Source organism: Chelon labrosus (assembly GCF_963514085.1).
Source record: "Chelon labrosus genome assembly, chromosome: 22".
NCBI lineage: Eukaryota > Metazoa > Chordata > Actinopteri > Mugiliformes > Mugilidae > Chelon > Chelon labrosus.
Window position 1 is genome coordinate 11,719,746 of NC_140355.1, and position 19,635 is coordinate 11,739,380.

The window sequence follows — 19,635 nt, forward strand, 5'->3', positions numbered from 1 at the left end:
CATTGTTTTCCTGCTTTTAACACATCGACTTTGAGGACAAAATGTCCCCTTGCTGCCCAGTATATCCCACCCACTGACAGGTACCATAACAAGACAATCAGTGGGCATGTGATTAGTTCCTAGAAAGGAATCTAGAGCTGGGAATTCAATCTCATTCAGTTTATGAATGAGTTAAGTGAGCAACACTTTTATTAATCAGTATCTTGTGGTCATTTAAATAAAGGATAAAGCATTTAAAATTTTAAATGTAATATTTCCGAGGTCATCATTTGAGAAGCATTTTAAAAACTGATCAATCATTAGACAGACCGCTACAAAGAACATGTGTTTAGTGTGTAATCTATTTAAAATAAGCATGGAGTGTCAAAAACCACAACTCAGATTCAGTAATGAGGTGCTTGGTTTTGTTTATTTAGTTAGTTTATTGAACCAGTCCCAATTATTATTTTTCAAGCAATTGCAGATCACGTGTCTTACGAGCCGTCCACACCTTCGCCCTTGAACAGAAGCACCTGTAGCGTTTCACAAGTTTTAACCGATAAAATCAAAGCGCTCCTTTTCCCCGTCTACAGTATGTCCAAATAAGGCATGAGGCAAATGTTTCATTCTCGAACCAGAACGGCCTGAACCAGCCACGTACGACTATAAAATGCATAAATATAATAAAATAACTATTTACATCCAACTAGCTTTGCAAACAATCAAAACCAGTACGTACACAGGGAACCGTGGGCTTTGAAGGCGGCATCTCTGCGCCTCGTCAGTGCAACAGTTGCTTTTCTTCAGACGTGATATAGGTTAGAAACTAAAAAAACAACTGCTGATAGTGTTCTGATCATCGACATGACACCGAGTATTAATGTTTTTTTTTCATCTGTGACCAGATTTGTCTAGAGAAATAATAAAATCCATCATCCACATGCTCCGCTTTCCATACAGCTGCTCAAAATCAATCCAGTCATTAATAATTAATGAACATGAGGGTGTTACAAGTCCTATTTAACAGCTGAGGTATTCAATAGTGTAAAATTAGTGAAATTATTTGTTGTACGTAATCTTTAAACGTGTAACTGAGGCTACTTGGAAATAGTAAACCAACAAAACCATATTTTCCAACTGTTTCACGTCGTCCTTGAACTATTTAGAACCGACCGTGGATTCATGAAAAGATATGACACTCATTCAATGACTGGAGCCACTGAAATGTAAACGTGAGACATGATCGTAACCTGTAATCTCGCCTGCAGTAATTCTCGCGATAAAGTACGCTAACAATATTGTGCGTGTCACTTGTCAAAGCTCAAAGTCGATCACGTCTGGTCACTGACAGAACCAGTGTAACAACACAAAAAGTAGACATTTGGCATACCATACATGAAGAGGGGCGTGTAACAGACATCCCAGGTCGTTTAAGATGCTTTACAGAGAGGCAGCATGCGGTCTTCTGCCTCGACTTTTCTCTCGGGAGAGCCTCGCACCTTCAAACATTACACATATGCAGTTACAAGACACTTGAGGACCGAAATCAACAGCATTTAGAAGTCAGTGATTACGAAGGCCCTTGCAAAATAAAATATTTTCTTTCACATGAATACCAAAAGGGGAATAAAATATGTTTAGTCACAAAATAAAACAGCTAAAATGATTTGAGAATACTGAGAGAGAAAACACAACACTGTCCAGCAGAAGTCAGTTTCGCATGCCGGTTAACCAACTTAAAAAAATGTCACCGACACGATGGGAACAGGTGACATTAAGCGGAGGAGCGACCTTAAAGGACGGCTCGATCTTCTCTTTCCTCGTCTCTTCCACGGGGGAAAGGACAGCTAAAGCTGAGCCACACTCCTTAGAGAAGACGTGAACCTAATTAATCGCCGCGCTGCTGTAAGAGATGGAAATAATTGGACTAATTCTACAGAGACCGACTTTCCAGGTTGGTATGAGAACAAAATCTAGGCCTTAAGTGGGAAGCCACACCAAAGTTCAGGCCTCTTAATAAAAAAAAAAAAAATGTGCTTCAGTAGAGGAAAAGAGGCGTCACATTGCACAGAAACGTTGGCTTCTTCCATCATTTTTCTTTTTTTTAAGCCCTGCAACAGCTGCTTCCTAGTTTACAAACCAACAACAAAAAAAAGAAGCTGCCAAAAAAACCCCGGTCTCTTACCATAATGAGGCCAGGTAACCATCAGGTAACAGTACCATAAATATATATTTTTTAATATAAATTGTGCCCGTTCAGATTTGAGGCAGAGTGCTTTTCTGAGCCACAGAACCTCAGCGTCACATCAGGCTCACCGCAGCAGATAATATCCACAACAGCCACCCAAAAAAATGTCGATTAGAGCCCTCTGGAAATGAGAACAGCTTCACAGTGGAGTAGTATGAGTGACAGTGTGAATACCTTATGAGGTATTGATCAGTTTCAATGTGCTCAGGCATGCATATATCGCTATAGGCTATATATATATGAGCTAATTATTAAATTAAAGGGGAGAATTTAACCTAAAGGCAACCTTTCCTCTCTGCAGACTCCAGTTTCTATGTGGCCAGTAGAGAAATAAATTGGCACAGTGAGGAATTTCATAAAATCTTATTTTTTTAAAAATGACCCAGTGGGATCACGCTCCTGCTGCCGCTTAAAGCGACAGCCGTCTTTCAGTTCAGTCTATTTTATCTTCTTGTTTCCCATCGTCCCGCTGCTGATGGTGTGTTTTTTCAGGTGCGTCGTCCGAGTCCTCTCCCGACTCCTTCTCAGCTTTGGCCCGGCGCGCGTCCATGTAGCTGACGATGAACTCCGAGTTCTGGTAGATGAGCATGCCGGACAACGTGAGCGCCGCGCCCGCGCAGCTGAGGGCGGACAGCTCGCTGCCGAAAATCAGCTGCGACAACAGCAGGTTCCCCACCACGCTCAGGTTGCCGAGGATGTGCAGGGTGACGGCCGAGGTGAGCGTGATGACGCAGCAGCTGGCCAGGTTGTACATGACCGAGCCCAGGCAGCTGAGCAGGATGAAGACCCACAGGTGGCGGTCGTAGTGCAGCGGCGACTCCAGCACGGCCCAGTTTTCCAGGGCCAGGGCGGCCACGGCCAGGATGCAGAAGCTGGGAATGGACATCATGTAGAGCAAGAAGACGGAGTTGATTTTCTCCTCCTGGAGCAAAATGCCTGAAACGAACAAAGAGATGGATGCAGCGGTTACAAACAAAAAAGCATTTATGTCCATACGGTGCAACACCTGCAGCAAGAGCAGGTGCAGGAGAAAATACCCAAGCATCATGCATGCAAATAACGTCACAGAGGATTTCAAATGAAAAGAGAAAGTTCTTCACATTTATCCAAGATGTCTGGACGTGAACACAGAATAAAACAACACATTATCAACATGCTCCTACCTGAAATCTTAACACTCCACAGAGCATGTTCAGAAAGGCTAACGTTAGCTCGTCTGAGGTCTGTTTAGCCGACAGGACAGAATGTGTCTCTGTGTGTTCATAGCCAAAATAACAGTAGCAAAGTGATCAGCTGCCATTCAAAAGACGCTGTATGATAGCAGGAAAAGGGGAAGGACATTATGCAAAACGTCTTTTTATAAAGTTTGTGTTTTATGCCTTTGCATCAGCAGGAAGTGAAACATTTCGCCGTTTACTGTAGACACGCATTTCATTTTTATGACCTACTATAATTATGACGCAGGCTTTAACTTGGGGCCTTTACGCGGAAACGTGTCAGCGGAAATATAAACTTATAAGGGAAACTGTGACAACACCAACAACACAGAGAGAGAGAGAGGATGAAAATAGCTTCTTGAAACTTGAGACGCTATCCTCGGGACATAAAGTTTTAGCCACGATTAAAAATAAAAGTAACGCGCTGCACTTTCCATCTGCTGCGCCTTGTTTACATACTCCACTCCAAAAGGCACCGTGTGTGATTTAAAGTGAGGACCCTTCTTGTCGTAAGCCGGCCGCCGCCGCTGCTGCTGCAACCTGTATTTGCCCCTCAGCTGTTCCAAGAACAAAGTATGCAGCCAGCGTTACATTCCTCAGCGAAAACTAAATAACTCCTCTTGAAGTTATGTAACAAATTAAAGACGGAGCCTCTCTTTATTTTTAGAAAACTCACTTCGTTTTGTTTCCTCCCAGATAATTGCAATGTCAGGGAGACTAATGACGTCCGTGAGCCTAATCTACTGCACGCAAACACGGATCTGCGGTGCAATCAGTTTTCAGAAACCAGCTTTAAACTTATTTATGCGACAAAGGCTTCAGTGAGAGAGAACAGAACATTGGATAAATGAGTACACTGGATAAAAGTGATTAAGTAGTCTGCAAGACATCAGTTCAGGAAAATATTTTGCCTCTTTTATTTGTTTACGTTGTTCTCATTTGGATAATAAACTCAGCTGCATTACTGCTTATCCAGTGAGTAAAAAATATCTTCTTTAACTTGTTACCTCAAACGCGGTGACTCTGAAATGTGTCATTTCCAAAGTTGGGCCTTTTCTAAATAATTTCCGTTAATCTAAACCAAACAGTCGGTCTCCATGACATGAGACTCACCGTCTTGTATTTATGTTTGTACTGTGTTCCCTAAGCAACACAGAAAATACACCACGGTGCCACTCCACTTTAATGAGCGGTTAGTGGACTGAGGACTGAATCACCAAATCGCTAAAAAGTTCCAGGACCGCAGACTACTGTGGTTACTGCAGGGAAACTCTGAATATCTCCCTGATGTCGGTGGCATGTAAGGAAAGAAGTGAACTTTCTTCAGTAACAACACAACAAATCAAAATGTCAGTGAATATGGTACTCACTCTGCTGGATGGACTTGACGCCCCTCAGCATGGTCGCCGCAAACACGAAGAAGCAGCCGGTCTGATCGTACTGCACCTCTCCCATAATGCTGAAGGATGCGCCCAGGCAGATGGGCATCATGGCCGTGTATTTGAGGATGTGGTGCTGCTTGCCCAGGATCAGCGTGGAGATGGCCAGCGTGAAGAGCGGGGTCGTGGTGTAGATCATTTGTGCAAACGACAGCTGGACGTAGTTCAGACCCATGTTCCCGAAGGCGATGCTGGCGCAAAAGGTGAGGCTCAGCATGAACACTTTACACTTTGCGCTGGGGGTCAGGTCCTGCTCCCCGGCCCCTCTGTGGCGGATCACCCGCAGCTTGATCAGCCCATAGTCCACCACTATGGCCGTCAGCATGTGCAGCGCTGACAGCAGCAGAGGGTACCTGAAGTTGTAAACGGCAAATATCCATTTGTTGAGGCTGGAGATGGTGGTGCCCGTCACCAGCCAGACAATGACAGCTGACAGCAGATGGAGCATCTCTGCGGGTGGCCTCCTCCTCCTCCTGCTGCTGCTGCCCGTCTCTTGCAGAGTCGCCTCGCATTTTGAGAAGCCATCGGCGCTGATCATGTTCGTATCATCGTCCTCTCTGTAAGGCAAACACATGTTGATATGTCCGTACGTCTCATCTCCACTTCACATGTATCATCAAATCGAAAAAAAGTTTCGGTCTGTGGATTGCGAAAAAAAAAAAAAAACAACCTGCGACAGAGCTGCGTTCCCCGTCTGCGGCGTTGGCCCGGGTCTTTGTTGTCCAAAAAAAACGCTGCGCTTTTCAGCACCGCCTATATAGACACGTGTTTCTATTTTGCATGACGGCTCGGTTGTGTAACGTACCCTGAACTGGCAGGAGGACATACGCCTCAGCAGGAAGACAGACAGACAGACAGAGGAGTGGAAGGAGAGGTGTTCAGGGCGGGTTGGAAAACAGTACGCGCCTTCTTAACCACCACGGGGACTGAGTGGATTGGTTATTATTACCCGGGAATGCTGCAATGGACTGACGCTGACGAGTCAGTATGATGCACCAAAAACACAGCAGCACTGGGTGTACCTGTAACTGAATCTTTTATATGTTAGACAGCGCCATATGAGTTATGTTTTCTGCTTTAAATAGCAGCATGGCTTCACTGCCCGAGGAGACCTTGTGATTCCCTTTCCCAGCACTGTCTGGGACAAGAGGGAAATCCTGACAAACTCGCTTGTTAACACCGTGTAGCTATAGTTACACGGCGGTTAACTTAGTGGTGTAGTGCAGCTTTGAGTTAACGCCAGTCTGGGTCAAACAGCGGTAACACAACAACAGCACAGTGTGTTCTCTCGTCTTGGCAAAATTAAAGGGTGAGAGGTGTGCCAGCTGACCTCTACTGCGGACCGAGCTGTCACTCGACACCGTGAGGCTAAATGTTTTTTTTTTTTTCCTACTGTTATGCTAGCCGTTAGCTAGCAACCCGCTCTATAGAACGGAGAGGACGCAACGTTCGTTAGCTAACGGTTGGTTGTTAGCTTAAAAAAAACAACAAATCAGTTTCTCCTGTTGGCTTTGAGTGGGGTTAATTGAGCAACAATGACAGCGCAGTGATATGTTAACAGAACAGCAGCTTATTTGTTTTTTTTTTTTACCTTGTCCTCGGAGCACTGACAGCATCCCAAAATCTCCGTCAGTTGGTCACCGAGCTGTCAGCCGAGCCGAGGCGGACGCATCAGAGTCATTGGACGGTTTATTTAAAGGGCAATGCCACCCCTTTAAGATCACTGAAGACTGAATGGTGCAGTCTGACGGCATCCTCTACACACATACGCAATAATACATATGATCTGTTTTATACATCTACAGTAAACTAAGCACATTGTAGTAATTTCATTATATATATATGTATATATTCTGAGAAGGTTGAGGTTATTAGCAAGGCTTTAAATGTATTGAAATCCGTCCATTACATTAGTTGTGATTCAATTTATGGGTGATAGTTCAGAAAGAAGTGACAGCACAGACCTCATCTACACAAATAGATTAGTTTAACACTTTACATGTACACTCACTTGCCCAAACACAATGTACAGTGAAAGTCCTGCACTAAACCTCCCTTCGTGACTTGTTGAAACAGCGTCAGACGGGCGGTAATTCAACGGGATGATCATTTTGGAGGGTGTAGTTTGTGGTGCTGTTAATCTATATTGAATTAAACACAAAAGAGCTTCTGTTATTTAGTCTAGCCCAGTGACTAAAATGGAGAAACAATAGAAACATGTGTCTGTACAACACATTACAGTCTGATGGTACTACAAATCACTGCCTCCCATATGTAAACACAGGTGAGCTCTCTGTTATTTTAAATAAATGTCAATACCATAAACTTCACGAAGCTAAGATTTAGTGCAGGACTATTATATTATATTACAATGCATTTGTTTTCACTTGTGTAGCTAACCTAAGTGAAAAATGAGTGAATTATAATTTCCAAGCAAGTTGAAGATGGGTTAAGATGAGATCTGGTGTCTGGTTTGTTATTTTTGGAGTCACGACAGCAGCTGGTGTTCAGCCTCCGGCCAGACTTGAGACACCGTCCCGAGAGAAATCTACTGTTGGCCTCAAGGCATTGTGACAAGACATTGTTTTTCTGGATGTCTTTCTTTATTTAGCATATATCCCTTGTGAGATGGACCCCCCCCCCCCCCCCGCCGGCGACCCTTCACAGGACAAGCGGTCACAGAAGATGAATGACTGAACACTGGCTTGATAATAAAGAATGTCACAGTAGTTGATTTATGTTTTTATTTGAGCTCAGAAATGTAAAACCTCTGAGGTAATCGGGCACAAAAGGTGAATTCACATCATGTTTAAGTAAGAATCCACAAACAAGTAGCTAGGTGAAGAGGCTCCTCACTACAGAAGTGCATAAGCACTCTAAAACCATGCATAGCTATACTGTATGCTGCTAGGGAAAACCTTTGAGATGTAGCATGTATCATAAGTGAAACACAACTTTGTGCTTTATCTGAACAACAGCTTAGTTGCATCATTAATATGATATTCAGAATTAAAATTTCCCAACACTGCATTCACTGGTATACACTCTTGACTCCGTTTAAGATCATGTATACACAATGGAGATTAAGCAGTGATCAGAATATGAATATTCAAGTAATGTGAAACAATACTGATTATCAGTGAGGTGATTGTATTTATATTATATTCTTGCTATGTACAGGCCAAAACGAACCAGGCAGTTGTACATGTGCATCATGCCCTGTTATAATACACAATGAGCTACAAATAAACAGATAAATATTTGTTCTACAGTGTATGTATTTATCACAATTTTACATCAGTGAATGCTTGCACACAAAAAAAAAACGTAGCAAGTGTATTGTTAAGCCATTCCTTAACATTTTTTTTTTCTGGCTGTTGACTGATGTGTATAAATCAGGTTTTTCACATAACTGTCATTCATCTAATGGAATACCATTACTATATCATCATATTTGGGCTTTATAAAACATATCATTCTCATCTGAATATGCAGCCTGTATTATTGCTGACATATGCAACACACTTTTAAAAATTGAACTTACTCATAGACTAGCCATTCTTAAAATTTTTTCAAAAGGGGTAAACAGGTTTGTTGCTGCTTACCAAGAAGATAAACCTTGATATTTTAAGTAAAATTATTATTTAAAAAAATCCCCTGAAAAGAAAAAAAAAAATCCTGCTAGATTGCTACAATCTGTTTTGTATTAGCAGTTACTACAATTTGTAGTAGTAGTAACTAGGGAATTTAGTATTTAATTAAATAATTAAGGCTAAAACTACTATCAAGCACCAATATAATCCTTTGCTGAGGAAAGTCCTGCAGGCTTAACAGTTCTATACTCGTGGTTGAGTCTCAACATATTTGAAGGGGTGGTCAAGGTAGTCCAAATACTATTCACTGTCTTTATGAAAGACTGTCAGTCAGTACTGACAAAAAACATAATAAGAAGAAAAGTCCAAACAGATGCAGCAGATGCTGCTATATCCTGATTTTGAGTCCCTGTTATGAGTCAGGCTCCAAAACACTGGAGCCAACATTTCCCATAATACAACTCAGCAGTGTCTATAGATAGACTCTCCCAGCCATGCCAAGTTTTCAGCAGAGATTACTCAAGTGATGATGTTGTTTCTGTAAATTTATCCAAAACAAAAAGCTCCCCTGGTGTCAGTGAAGACATTGTTCGAATGCTTTTACATGGTGTAATGTTCTCAGTTACAGCTCAGCTGACGTAAACATTAGTGAAGTGCACCTCTAATAGAACGAGAAACGTACTTTTGAGATCAGTTAACCGTCCAAAGAGACTGACATCTAGTTTAGTTCGAATGGTAGCTCTTCTTCAGGAGCCACTCAGGCAATAGCTGTAAATCCTTCAACATGCCGTTTGGGCCATTTTAAGAAACAGAGTCATAAAAAATACCTAAGAATTAGGGGTGGAGGGGGAAGTGGGGGGGTTCAATAAATGACGCTCTGCTGAAAAAGCCTTTTTAACAAGAAGAAGGCTGTGTGCTGCTACAGTTCTTCGAAACTGTTCCTGGAGTCACTCCCAGAGGCCAGCAAGGAACCAGTTGTTCCAGCTGAGGAGAACAAGACACTCAGTTCTTATACCAAAACATCCATCCCACTCCTTGCCCCCAAGATACTGTACCTCATGCACACTAAATGAAGTGTGTTTTGATGCAGAAATCATTTCTCTGTAAAGCGTATGTCAATCACACACACAAAGCGTATACTCGAACTGAGGCCATGCTTTCTGGAAACACAGGTGTTACAGAGCAGAAGCGAATAATGAGAAAAGTGGAAGCATGTGTTTTTGTGCTTGAAATTCAGTAAGTGAGCAGCTGTCTCACTCACTCGCACACAACCAAACTCAGCTTGTAAGCATCCTTACATAAAAAAGAACCGCTCATTCTGTTCGATGATATGGTCTATTGGGACATTTTGTCCTAGAAGATCTCAGGACACTGGCTCCAGTCTTGTCTTTCTTTGGCCTCCCAGTAGCCACCTCTGTAGACGTAGGTGCTTTCTCCAGTTCTGTCATCTGTCCTCTTCTCAAACCACAGAGGCTGGTAACCCTCGATGTCTTGCCCTGATGACACACAATCATGCTTTCTTAAGACATGTTTTGAATTTGCACCATCCAACTTTGTACCGTATCGTATGTAAAGTATTGTCAGCTGCTGAACAGAAAGTCCTCAAATATTGTACATATTTCATCTTAAAAAATAATCAGTTGGTCTACAGTTTATGTATTCAACATTATAAAAATATGTGTGTATTTGAATGTTCCGATTAGATAAAGATGTAAAACGATAAAGCCTGCTGTTGCCCCTGGAACTTTGCCATTCGGTGAACTTCAGTTTCTCTTCTCAAGCACTGGTTTGCCGACCGTCACCTCGGTTCGTCACGACTACAAGAGATAAAAGTCAGAATCTTTTTTCTGGTTTCTCTGTACTCACCCTCCTCCAGGGCCTCATTAGCTTGTGCTTCCCTTCTTTTCCTCTCCAGTCTCTGACGGTCCTCGAGACGCTGCTTCTGGCTGTTCGCTTCATCCCACAGACCTGCCTCCATCAGCCGCTGATCTGGCCGCAGACGACTGTCAGTGGGCGCGACACAGTCCTCTGGCTCGTTCAAGGTGAGAGCCAGGGAAGAGAAAAAGTACATGTTCTCTGCATTGTCTCTGGGGAGAGAAAAACAGAAGTCATTAAGACAAGAGGTCAGGCTGAGGGGAAAGAGAAATAGGAACAGACAGATCACACAGTGGCTAAGTTAAAATGACACATTCACCAAGATTTATTAGAAAGGTGTTACATATGACAAACATACGGGAGGGGGTATTTCTTCCACAGCAGTTTGGGCTGAAGAGTCTGATAAACTGTCTTTTGTTTGCCTTCAGAGCCTCCACATCCTTGGCTGCTGTCCACTATTTTAGCACTTTCCATCTTGTCATCCCAGGTTCCTGACAGGATGTAATGGGCCGTGCCCTCTCTGTCCTCCACCACTCCTGTCACCTACAGGCGCAAAAGACACACAGGAAAAGATCAGTTACAAGCACACTCTGATATATTCACAACGGGGTACACTGTATCACACAAAGCAAAAGTTTTAGATATGCTCTATATTCTCTGTGGTTTCTTTTAGCTGATGAGTCAGTGACTTTGACGGTAGATGCTGAGTAGTAAGTACAGAAGATACAAGATACTTTGCAGCCAATTTCAGGCAGAGTGAAGCTACATCTGCTAAAACAGTGTTGTAATTTCTCGGCAGAGGCTTGTGCGGTTGTAAATTTTTTCCTCCTGACATGTGTAAAACTGATTCAATTCCGAGAAGTTTGAATGGGTAGGGCCAACAAAGAAGCTAGTTGTGTGTTACTGAATGAAAGGGTAGAGCAGACTCACTTTACGTGGGACTTCTCTGGAGAAGTAGCTGTAGGGGGAGAATTTGAGACGGCAGGTATCCTTGGTAGTGTTGTTTACAATGTCAATGTCCCCAGACTGCAAAGAGCAACAGACAGGAAGCCAGCAAGAAAAACAGATGTGACTTTTGAAGTTTATGATGATGAAAACGTCTCTCCCCAGCTGTGCAACCCAAACAGGCACACACAGACCCACATTATCACTGACACCAAACAATTTTGACTTAATTCTGTTTAGGGTTTCCAGGAATCCAAGAGGTTTTGAAGATTAGAAGGTGTCTACGTTGTAATTATCCCTTACGAACTGTTATTCTCACCTTTTATTAGTCTACAAACATGCAAGGACACAGACAGCTTGTGTTAGACTGATATGACAGACATACACAGCACAATGGGAACTCACCTGATCAATCCAAAGCTTCCCTACAATAATGTTGTGCACCGTTGAGGTCACTTTGCTCCACACATAATGGTTTCCGCTCGAGTGGAACTGCAGGTGGATGTTTCCTGCGGTGAAGAAGAAGCCATACAAACACATTTATGCATCATGTCTGGCTTTTAGTATTGTTTATGTTACTAGTGTCAGTTTGAACTGCATCAATACCAGTTATTGCTTCTTACCAAATGGCATTACAGAAATATATTTCCCACGAAACTTGCTATCAATAGTGATATGCTGCCATAGGGTCCATCCTCGCTGTGACGTCACATGGTGGGCAGCAGCTGGTGGATGATGACTGACCTGAGATCGAAAGGTATCAGCTGGTGTTAGCACACGAACTATCATCATATCTTTATATTTTTACTCTGCACCACAAGGTAATTTAATCTCTGCCTGTGTAAAATAGATGTGTATAGATTTATAAACACAGACAACAAGATGGATATGTTTTTGTCACACCTGCTCACAGATGGAGCGATAACCATACTCCTCTAGTCGGTCCAGCTCATAGGTCTCCCCAAGCAGAGGGTTGAAGGGCTTGGCTGTACGGTGGACTGTGGTGGAGTAAGAGGAGACTGAAAAGGCGGCCACAAGGCACATCTGCTCCAGGGACGAGTCGCAACGAGCCGCTCGGTCCAGAAGCTCGCTGTACTCGAGATCCTCTGTCAGACGCTGCAGCATTGACAACGGCTCATTAAAGTTTACCTGCAAAAGGAAGGAATCTTTGGTGTCAAGAATTCCCCATTTTTTTCTTCTTACGTTTACTTAAAGCCACACATTTGTGAGGAGTAGCAATATGTTTTTCAATTACAGGCATGGGTATCTTGGACAGGTCTTTGCCAATACAGTTCTTCATGATGCTCCACAGGTTGAGTGAGTAATTTGGTTTGTCAGGAATCCGACTGCGCCTTGTTCTTCGTAGCTGCATGTGGTTTGTGCCTGAGGTGTCCTGTAAAAATATGAGAAAACACGAAGCTTTGTGTAAAAACTAAAACATACAAAAGAAAATGACTAATAAGGATTCTGACGAAAACTGAGCAATGTGTATTTCATTAGTGTAAGTGTGCTCGGGACATACGTTCTCATAGTGAGTCCAGTCATTGGGCACTCCTCCACTCATCATACTCTGATTACTCCCTGAGCGCCTGAGAGAAAGCGACGCAATTTAAACATGACTCAAAATGATGGCTGGAACACAACTTGAAGACGAATGTGTAGAGAAATAATGTCTCTCACTTGTGTTTTATGTCGCCAGTAGCAGTGACAGTTATGAATGCAGGGGAGTCCTCCATGGCATCAAAGAACTCTGCCTCGTCATTCTCATCGCTCGCATCCCCCTCCTGAGAATGCTCCACACCTATGGCAACCAACACACAGTCAGCTCAGAGTCTTAAATCTATACAAATCATTCATATACTGTAGAACTGACTCAAATAACGGAGACTGAAATGTATTGTTTTCAAAACTATTTTCATTGAGACTACATCCAAGGAGGAAGTAGCTGTTATTTATAGTCCATTATAGTTCATTAAAATGCTAGATGCTGCCATAAAGACTGTCAGGGGCCATTTAATACTTTATACTTGTTATTTAGGTTTTATACTGTGATTTAAAGTAGTCGCCGTCTTGATTGTTGGATTATAATGTGCAGATTAAAATGAAAAATGTGCAGACAAGGTTGGTGAACTAATGATCACAAAAGATGCTTATCATCACTACCTGGGAGACATTTACTTCACAGACAACAAACTACAAAACAAACTACAACCGTAGCCATATAAGCATAAACAAAAACATTATAACTGTCACTAAATGCTAGTTTAGCAGGCCTATTAATTCATTTGTCTATCCTTTTATATAAATGCAACAAAAATATGTCTCTGTGATCGAAATGCATTATTGCATAGGGCTGTATTCTTATTCTGAGCCTTTTACACTACATAAAAAGGCCAGGATGTCTAGAAGAGAAGCTCTAGTATCTCTCACCTGTATATGAGGTGGGATTCTCCCTCCAGGCTCTCTCTAAGCTGTTGTGCTGTTTGGCTAACTGTTCAATGGTCTCCTCCAGATGGTGACGCTGTTCTCTCTCATGCTGCAGGGTTTTCTGCCACTTCCGACTGTGAGATTCTGCCACATCCAGAAAGTCCCGGCAAGCCTGAGGTGGGAGCACAGCACACATCAAGGGACGCAGGCAGCACCCACAAGCCAGCCTCCCTCATTAACAGAGCTGTTTGCAATTGATCCGGTCCCAATTTACAACGGCTACGTACTGGCTGAGGCTTGAACTGTGTGAACTCACATTGATCATAGCATTGGAGGTGATGCGGAAGAGAGTGGCTCGCTCATTAACAGCTTTCACTTTGTCTGTGCTGTCGGTGGTTCCGCGCAGATCCTCGAGCTCGCTGAGGGAGCGCTGGAGGGCGGCGCCGTGCTTTCCTATCAGCTCATTACAGGTGCTCAGGTCATCCAGCTTGGTGGCCAGACTCTTGAGCGCACCTTGGGTTACAGCACGATCCTCCTGGGGTACAGGGCCTTCATCTCCTGAGTCATCTTTACACAGAGACACAAAGTACACTAATTTAATCACTCACCAAAGATGATAGGGTATCATTACAGGTTATTATGTCTGAACAATAAGGGCGTTTATGCCGGCAAAATGATATACTGTAGTAAACAGTACAACTACAGGGAATTAAAGTCTCATCAGACTGAGACGAATATTTGAAACACTCTAGATTTAGATGGAGACAAGTTGAGAGAGAGTGTTAGCGGGGAACGGATGGTAGGATGTTAATAACACTTCACACCCAGATTCCCCACAACCCTTTCCTCTACAAGATCGGAAAGCTGTGAATGAACACTGTTGCCCTGGAAACGTGGGCCTGAGCAATCAGGAGGCAAGGCTATTTTTAGAGGAAGAGGGAGAAAAAAAAAAAAAAGAGATGACGCACTACCCGTTTTTCTATCTCTCTCTCTTTCTTTCTACCCGCCGCTGGTGTGAGCTGAGCCATCAGGATGTTCTTAGGAGCATGGGGAGACTGGACTGATTACTAGGCGCGAAGAAAATTTACGACACTGATTATAAATCTCTTTACTCAGCTAAAGCCTTTAAGGTTGTCAGTGACCCCCTCCCTTACATTCTGCCTTTCTGATTAAAATAAAAAAAGTTAGGCAAAACATTTTTAGAGTCTGATGCTTTTTAAAACCTCCATATGGTATTTTTTTTTTTAAATACATTTGAGGTTAAGAATAGTGACTGTCTATGCAATACATGATTGCAATAATGGACCCGCTAAAGGATCTGTGTGTTAGCATAATGGAGCGAACTGTAATCTCTCAAAGCCTACATTATAAAGTTATAAATGTGAACACAAATAATCCAGCTTTAAATAATATATAGCCATATAAGTGCCGTAATCCTCTGTAATGAAACTTTTCTAGGTCAAAACATTTCTTCTCTGCCCGAAGAAACGTGGTGTGTAAACTCATAAAACTCACAAACATGTTGTTGACTGAATCTAGGCCAGTGTAGCGTTGCCTGTGCTGTGAGTACCAAAGCACGGAGAAAAACTACTAAATAAAAACAATCAGGGCAAACTGGATTAACGGAGTCTCTGGAGGAGAAGATTAAAAATGAGAGAGTGAAAAATCCTTCAGGCATCTGTAATGGTTTCATGACCCACATATAGCAGAGAGGGAAAAAAACACTCACTTGACGTCCGGTGCTCAAGGTGTTAAGACATTATGCATCTGAGATCTGGAGCCATCTGCCATCCAACATGTTAACATATCTGCGCACACACATGATATTCACCCGTGGAACAATAATGAGCATGTAGGGCAAATGCACACGGGTCTAGTCGGTGCACTAAGGGGCTATTTTTCCACCACACAGGGCACTGGACAGTCTGAGACCGATTGGTGACTCATCGTTGAATCATAAAAACACACCCACAGGTGACAGAGAGAGCATCAATATGGGCACAGTGTGGGAAGAGAGAATCACAGTTCTCACTTCACAGACGAAGCGTTTAAAATCTGATATGAAAGCTTGCTGAGGCACAGTCCCAGGTGAATCGTTTCCTCCACATTAACGGCTTTTTTGGATTCGACCTCACACTACGTTAAATTTGGCTCGTAAGTGAGTTACGTGATAGATGGTAGGAAAGAGCCACTTAATCACTGCTGTTCTTATACACATTCAGCCAATTTATTTGCCCATAACTACGATAATCTATAATCACACACTTTAAAAAAGCTTGCAGACACATACAAACACATCAGCTTTGTGAAGGAGACATAAAATACACAGATCATAAAACTGTGGTTAAAATAATTAACAAAAAAACTGTCAAGACTGACTAAGTGTACAGTAAGAGCACTGTAAACACAATATCTGATCCGAGGGAAATCTCAGGAGGAGAGTAATGCTGTGTGAAATGTTATGAATAGGCTCAGCTCTTTAAATCCTGATTAGTATATTTAGCTGTAATCACTACAGGCAAGTCTCCTGGTAGATTCAGCATTAACACCTCATCCATCTGATAGTATAGTCAGGGACACAAAGCATTTATTTGCATCTTGCAGGTACACTGAAAGGTGCATTCAAGCACACGCCTTTAAGTAACGATTTCTCAAGTGGCTGCACTTACGTACGATATGATCCAGTCTCAAAAAACATTACAGTTGTATATACGTCAAAATACGTCAAAATGACAATAAGCTTGATTTGATTTGAAAAAAACAAGGACTATATTGTCCTGTTCTGCAGTGACATTGAAATTGCTGTTCTTATTATGTCAACTTTAAAGCAAAATCTGGATTTGGATTTGATACAGACCTGCCAAACTTAATTAACTCCATAAACAGACACAAAAACATGCATGCAAAGCAGTCACACACAGCACATATTTTAATTCTTATTCTGCTATTAGTAAAATAATGAACAGGTTACTTACAAGGTGACACTCACTAAAAAGGCTGCACTGGTGTCTCCCTATTGTCTACAGAGTGTTCGGTGAAAAATGTTTTCAGTGAAAATCCTCACAACGTCCTGCTCTCTCTCTCTCTCTCTCCCTCTTTTTTTTTTTTTTTTTTTACCCCTCCTGCTACCAAAACGGGAGGAGGAGGAGGAGTCTAAAGGAAGGTCATTTCATTCAGTACTCACTGTCGTCATACTGAAGGAGACAGGGAGGGAAAAAGAGACAGAGTGGGAGGGAGGTGGGAGCTGCATGTGCGTCTGTGCACATATGTAAAAAAGGAGGGAGAGATGCATTAAAAAAAAAGATTGAACTACAGCAGATTCATGAGGCTGGGTCTTTTTTTTAAGCATCAGTGAAGAGGAAACAGCGCTGGACAGAAGCCTTCTATAAAAAACAAAGCATAAAACAATTCATATTATTTGATATTATATTTTATGATCCGGAAGTAAAATATTGAGCATTATAAGGATGACTGAGGATGGAATATGCAATTTAATGTGACATGATTTAATAGTGTTATCCTTTTTGTCTTGAATCACACCCATCTCCATCTTCCATAAGAGCATACTGCCATCTTGTGTCATGTTGTGTGCACAACATCCAAAGGCTTCAAAGAAACAACATGCATTCAGACAAATGGGCTGCACAAGCACGGATTCAGGTTACAGCTAAAAATAGTTTGGCTGCTTCACTTTCTCAGCTGAACCATGTTTTTTCCTTTGAAGCTCACATTCTGAGACGGTCTGCAGTTGTTTGTTTTTTTTAAATGAACAACTAACGCATCGCTCAGAAAATAAATGTCTTTGCTCCAGGACAGAGCAACGAGAACAGTCACCACACATTGGTGAAGCCAGACCAGGTTAATATGACATCAGAAAAGCATAAAGATGTATATCCACCTCACCTGAATGATGCATCAAGAGGGTGGCATTGGCCTTGGCCTGCTGCAGGGCTGACACCCACCTCTGACACTCTGCGTCAGACGTGGCCTTCAGGTGGTAGCTTCGGCCGCCGCTGGTTAACACCAAGTGGCAGGTGTCGCCCACCTCGATGTGCGCTGTCGCCAGGGGAATGGTGCCCCGGCAAGTGTGTGCCATCTCAGCCTGCGTCCTGAGGGAAAACAACGAGAAGTGACTAAGTGGTAGTGTGAGACAAAAGGATGAACACTACAGGTTCTCTACCAGGTTCCATGTTGATTATGCTCCACTTGCGAAATGGGGCAGCTCTACTTGAACGCACTTTAGCATTAAAATAGCATCCAAATGCCTTTTCTCTACTAAAAATCTGCAGTCGGTGACTACACAAGAGGCAGGGGTTGGACAAAGTCTCGATTAGCTTTTCATGCATGATCATACTGTGTTTTTGCAAGTGTTCCAGTAACTTACTGCAAACCACAAGGAATACATACATTTGATCACATTAAGTCATGTGAAAATTTAAAACTGTGTGGATAAATTATGCATACATATACTGTAAACCCCTATTTTATTTTTATTTTTTTGCATTTGGTGCCATAACCTAGTTATATCTTTATAATTCATAATATGTGTTTATAAAGGAAAATTGCAGCATTATTCACTAGATAAATAATAGATACTACACTAGACTTACTGAGATGATGTTAAATTTTAACTCAACTACTTTAGATAAAAAAAAACTGCTAACTAGTTAGCTTAAACTAGCTAGCTACGTCGGCTAATAGTAATTATATATCTTAGTATGTATTTGTATAGCAAAATATTTTATGTACAATAGGAAATAATGTATAACCACGTCTAGGTGATAAATGTGTATTGTTCAGGACTCATAAATCATATTTTTTTTTTAAATCTTCCTCATCTTTTTTCATCTTTTCTTAGTTATGACTCAGGTGGTTTTTGTTGTTGCTAAACTGGTATCATTCCGGGCTGTTCAGCCTCCGACAGTTAAGGTAAAAGTTAGATATTTCAAATAAATTAAATATATAATTTTCATCGTATTCACCTGTCAATTAATTTAATAAAATTTAACTTATATTTTAAACTAATGAATAAAGCCGTAAAGGGCGTCAGGTCGGGCACCAGCGGTCGCTGTAGCCGTTAGTTACCGTTACCTGTAGTAGGACAGCAGGCCGTTACTGAGGACGAACCACCGCCGCTGGTAGCCCTTCAGGTAGTTGGTCCATTTAAAGAGCCAGCCTTTGTGGGTGTCCAGACACGGGAAGTGCACCCCGGGAAGAGTCGGGGAGGGCAAACTCTTCACCAGCTCGTTCATTTGCCCCCCTTGGCCGTTGACGTTACTCCGGCGGGATGGACGGACGGAGAGTCGGTAGCAGTTTGCTTGGAGTTGCTGCTGCTGCCCGTCAACAGCTGTGCCGTTAGCTAGCTGAGCCAGATTGCACTGCTGCACTTGTATCCTCCGCCAAGGCTGCTGTTAGCTTGCAGCTGTTTGGATGATGAAGCGGTGTCTCACTGAGACAGACTACTTTCAAAATAGCACAGGCTGATGTTTCAGGGAGGATGAAACGATAAAGCACATTACAGCATGAAGAGGCTGCACTTTTACTGCGGGGAATGATAAAGCCTGTGGATGTGAGAGGGGGAGATCATGATGACGTCCTTATCACAGGGTTGTAGCGTATGAGTGCAGGTTTGTGTGTTTTTGTGTGTGTATGTGTGTGTGTGTGTGTGTGCGTGCGCTTGCGCGTGCGTGCGTGTGAGACATATGGCATTTACTGCGACTTCTGCAGTGATCGCATTAAATGTCAAACGCAATACGTTACATTACATTTAGATAGATAGATAGATAGATAGATAGACATTTAAACAATAACATGATTCAGAAATTGTAGGCCAGACAATATATAGTCTCTCTCTCTCTCTATAAAAAAAAAATATATATATATATATATATATATATAGATATACACCAATC

At 42.3% G+C, this 19,635-nt stretch overlaps 2 protein-coding genes across 4 annotated transcripts; both read right to left on the reverse strand.

The window, feature by feature from the left end:
- Positions 1-307: 307 nt before the first annotated feature.
- Positions 308-6,655, reverse strand: slc35e4 (solute carrier family 35 member E4; the record flags this gene model as incomplete). Of its 3 annotated transcripts, none has more annotated exons than XM_084571747.1 (3): positions 308-3,163; positions 4,815-5,440; positions 6,475-6,655. In XM_084571747.1, the coding sequence occupies 2 exons, from the start codon at positions 5,419-5,421 to the stop codon at positions 2,661-2,663; spliced, it is 1,110 nt and encodes a 369-aa protein (XP_084427873.1). In that variant the 3' UTR covers positions 308-2,660. The 3 variants fall into 3 exon arrangements, with proteins under 3 accessions (XP_084427873.1, XP_084427872.1, XP_084427871.1); XM_084571746.1 differs by having other exon boundaries at positions 5,554-6,655; XM_084571745.1 differs by lacking the exon at positions 6,475-6,655 and having other exon boundaries at positions 4,815-5,457.
- A 2,851-nt stretch (positions 6,656-9,506) lies between these two features.
- Positions 9,507-18,975, reverse strand: osbp2a (oxysterol binding protein 2a; the record flags this gene model as incomplete). The annotated part of the gene is made up of 14 exons (XM_084571675.1): positions 9,507-9,972; positions 10,343-10,563; positions 10,710-10,894; positions 11,282-11,377; positions 11,702-11,805; positions 11,920-12,040; positions 12,200-12,445; positions 12,552-12,689; positions 12,819-12,885; positions 12,977-13,097; positions 13,727-13,895; positions 14,040-14,290; positions 17,627-17,832; positions 18,815-18,975. 14 exons carry the CDS (start codon positions 18,973-18,975, stop codon positions 9,830-9,832), a joined length of 2,229 nt encoding a protein of 742 aa, XP_084427801.1. The 3' UTR covers positions 9,507-9,829.
- Between the last annotated feature and the right edge of the window lie 660 nt (positions 18,976-19,635).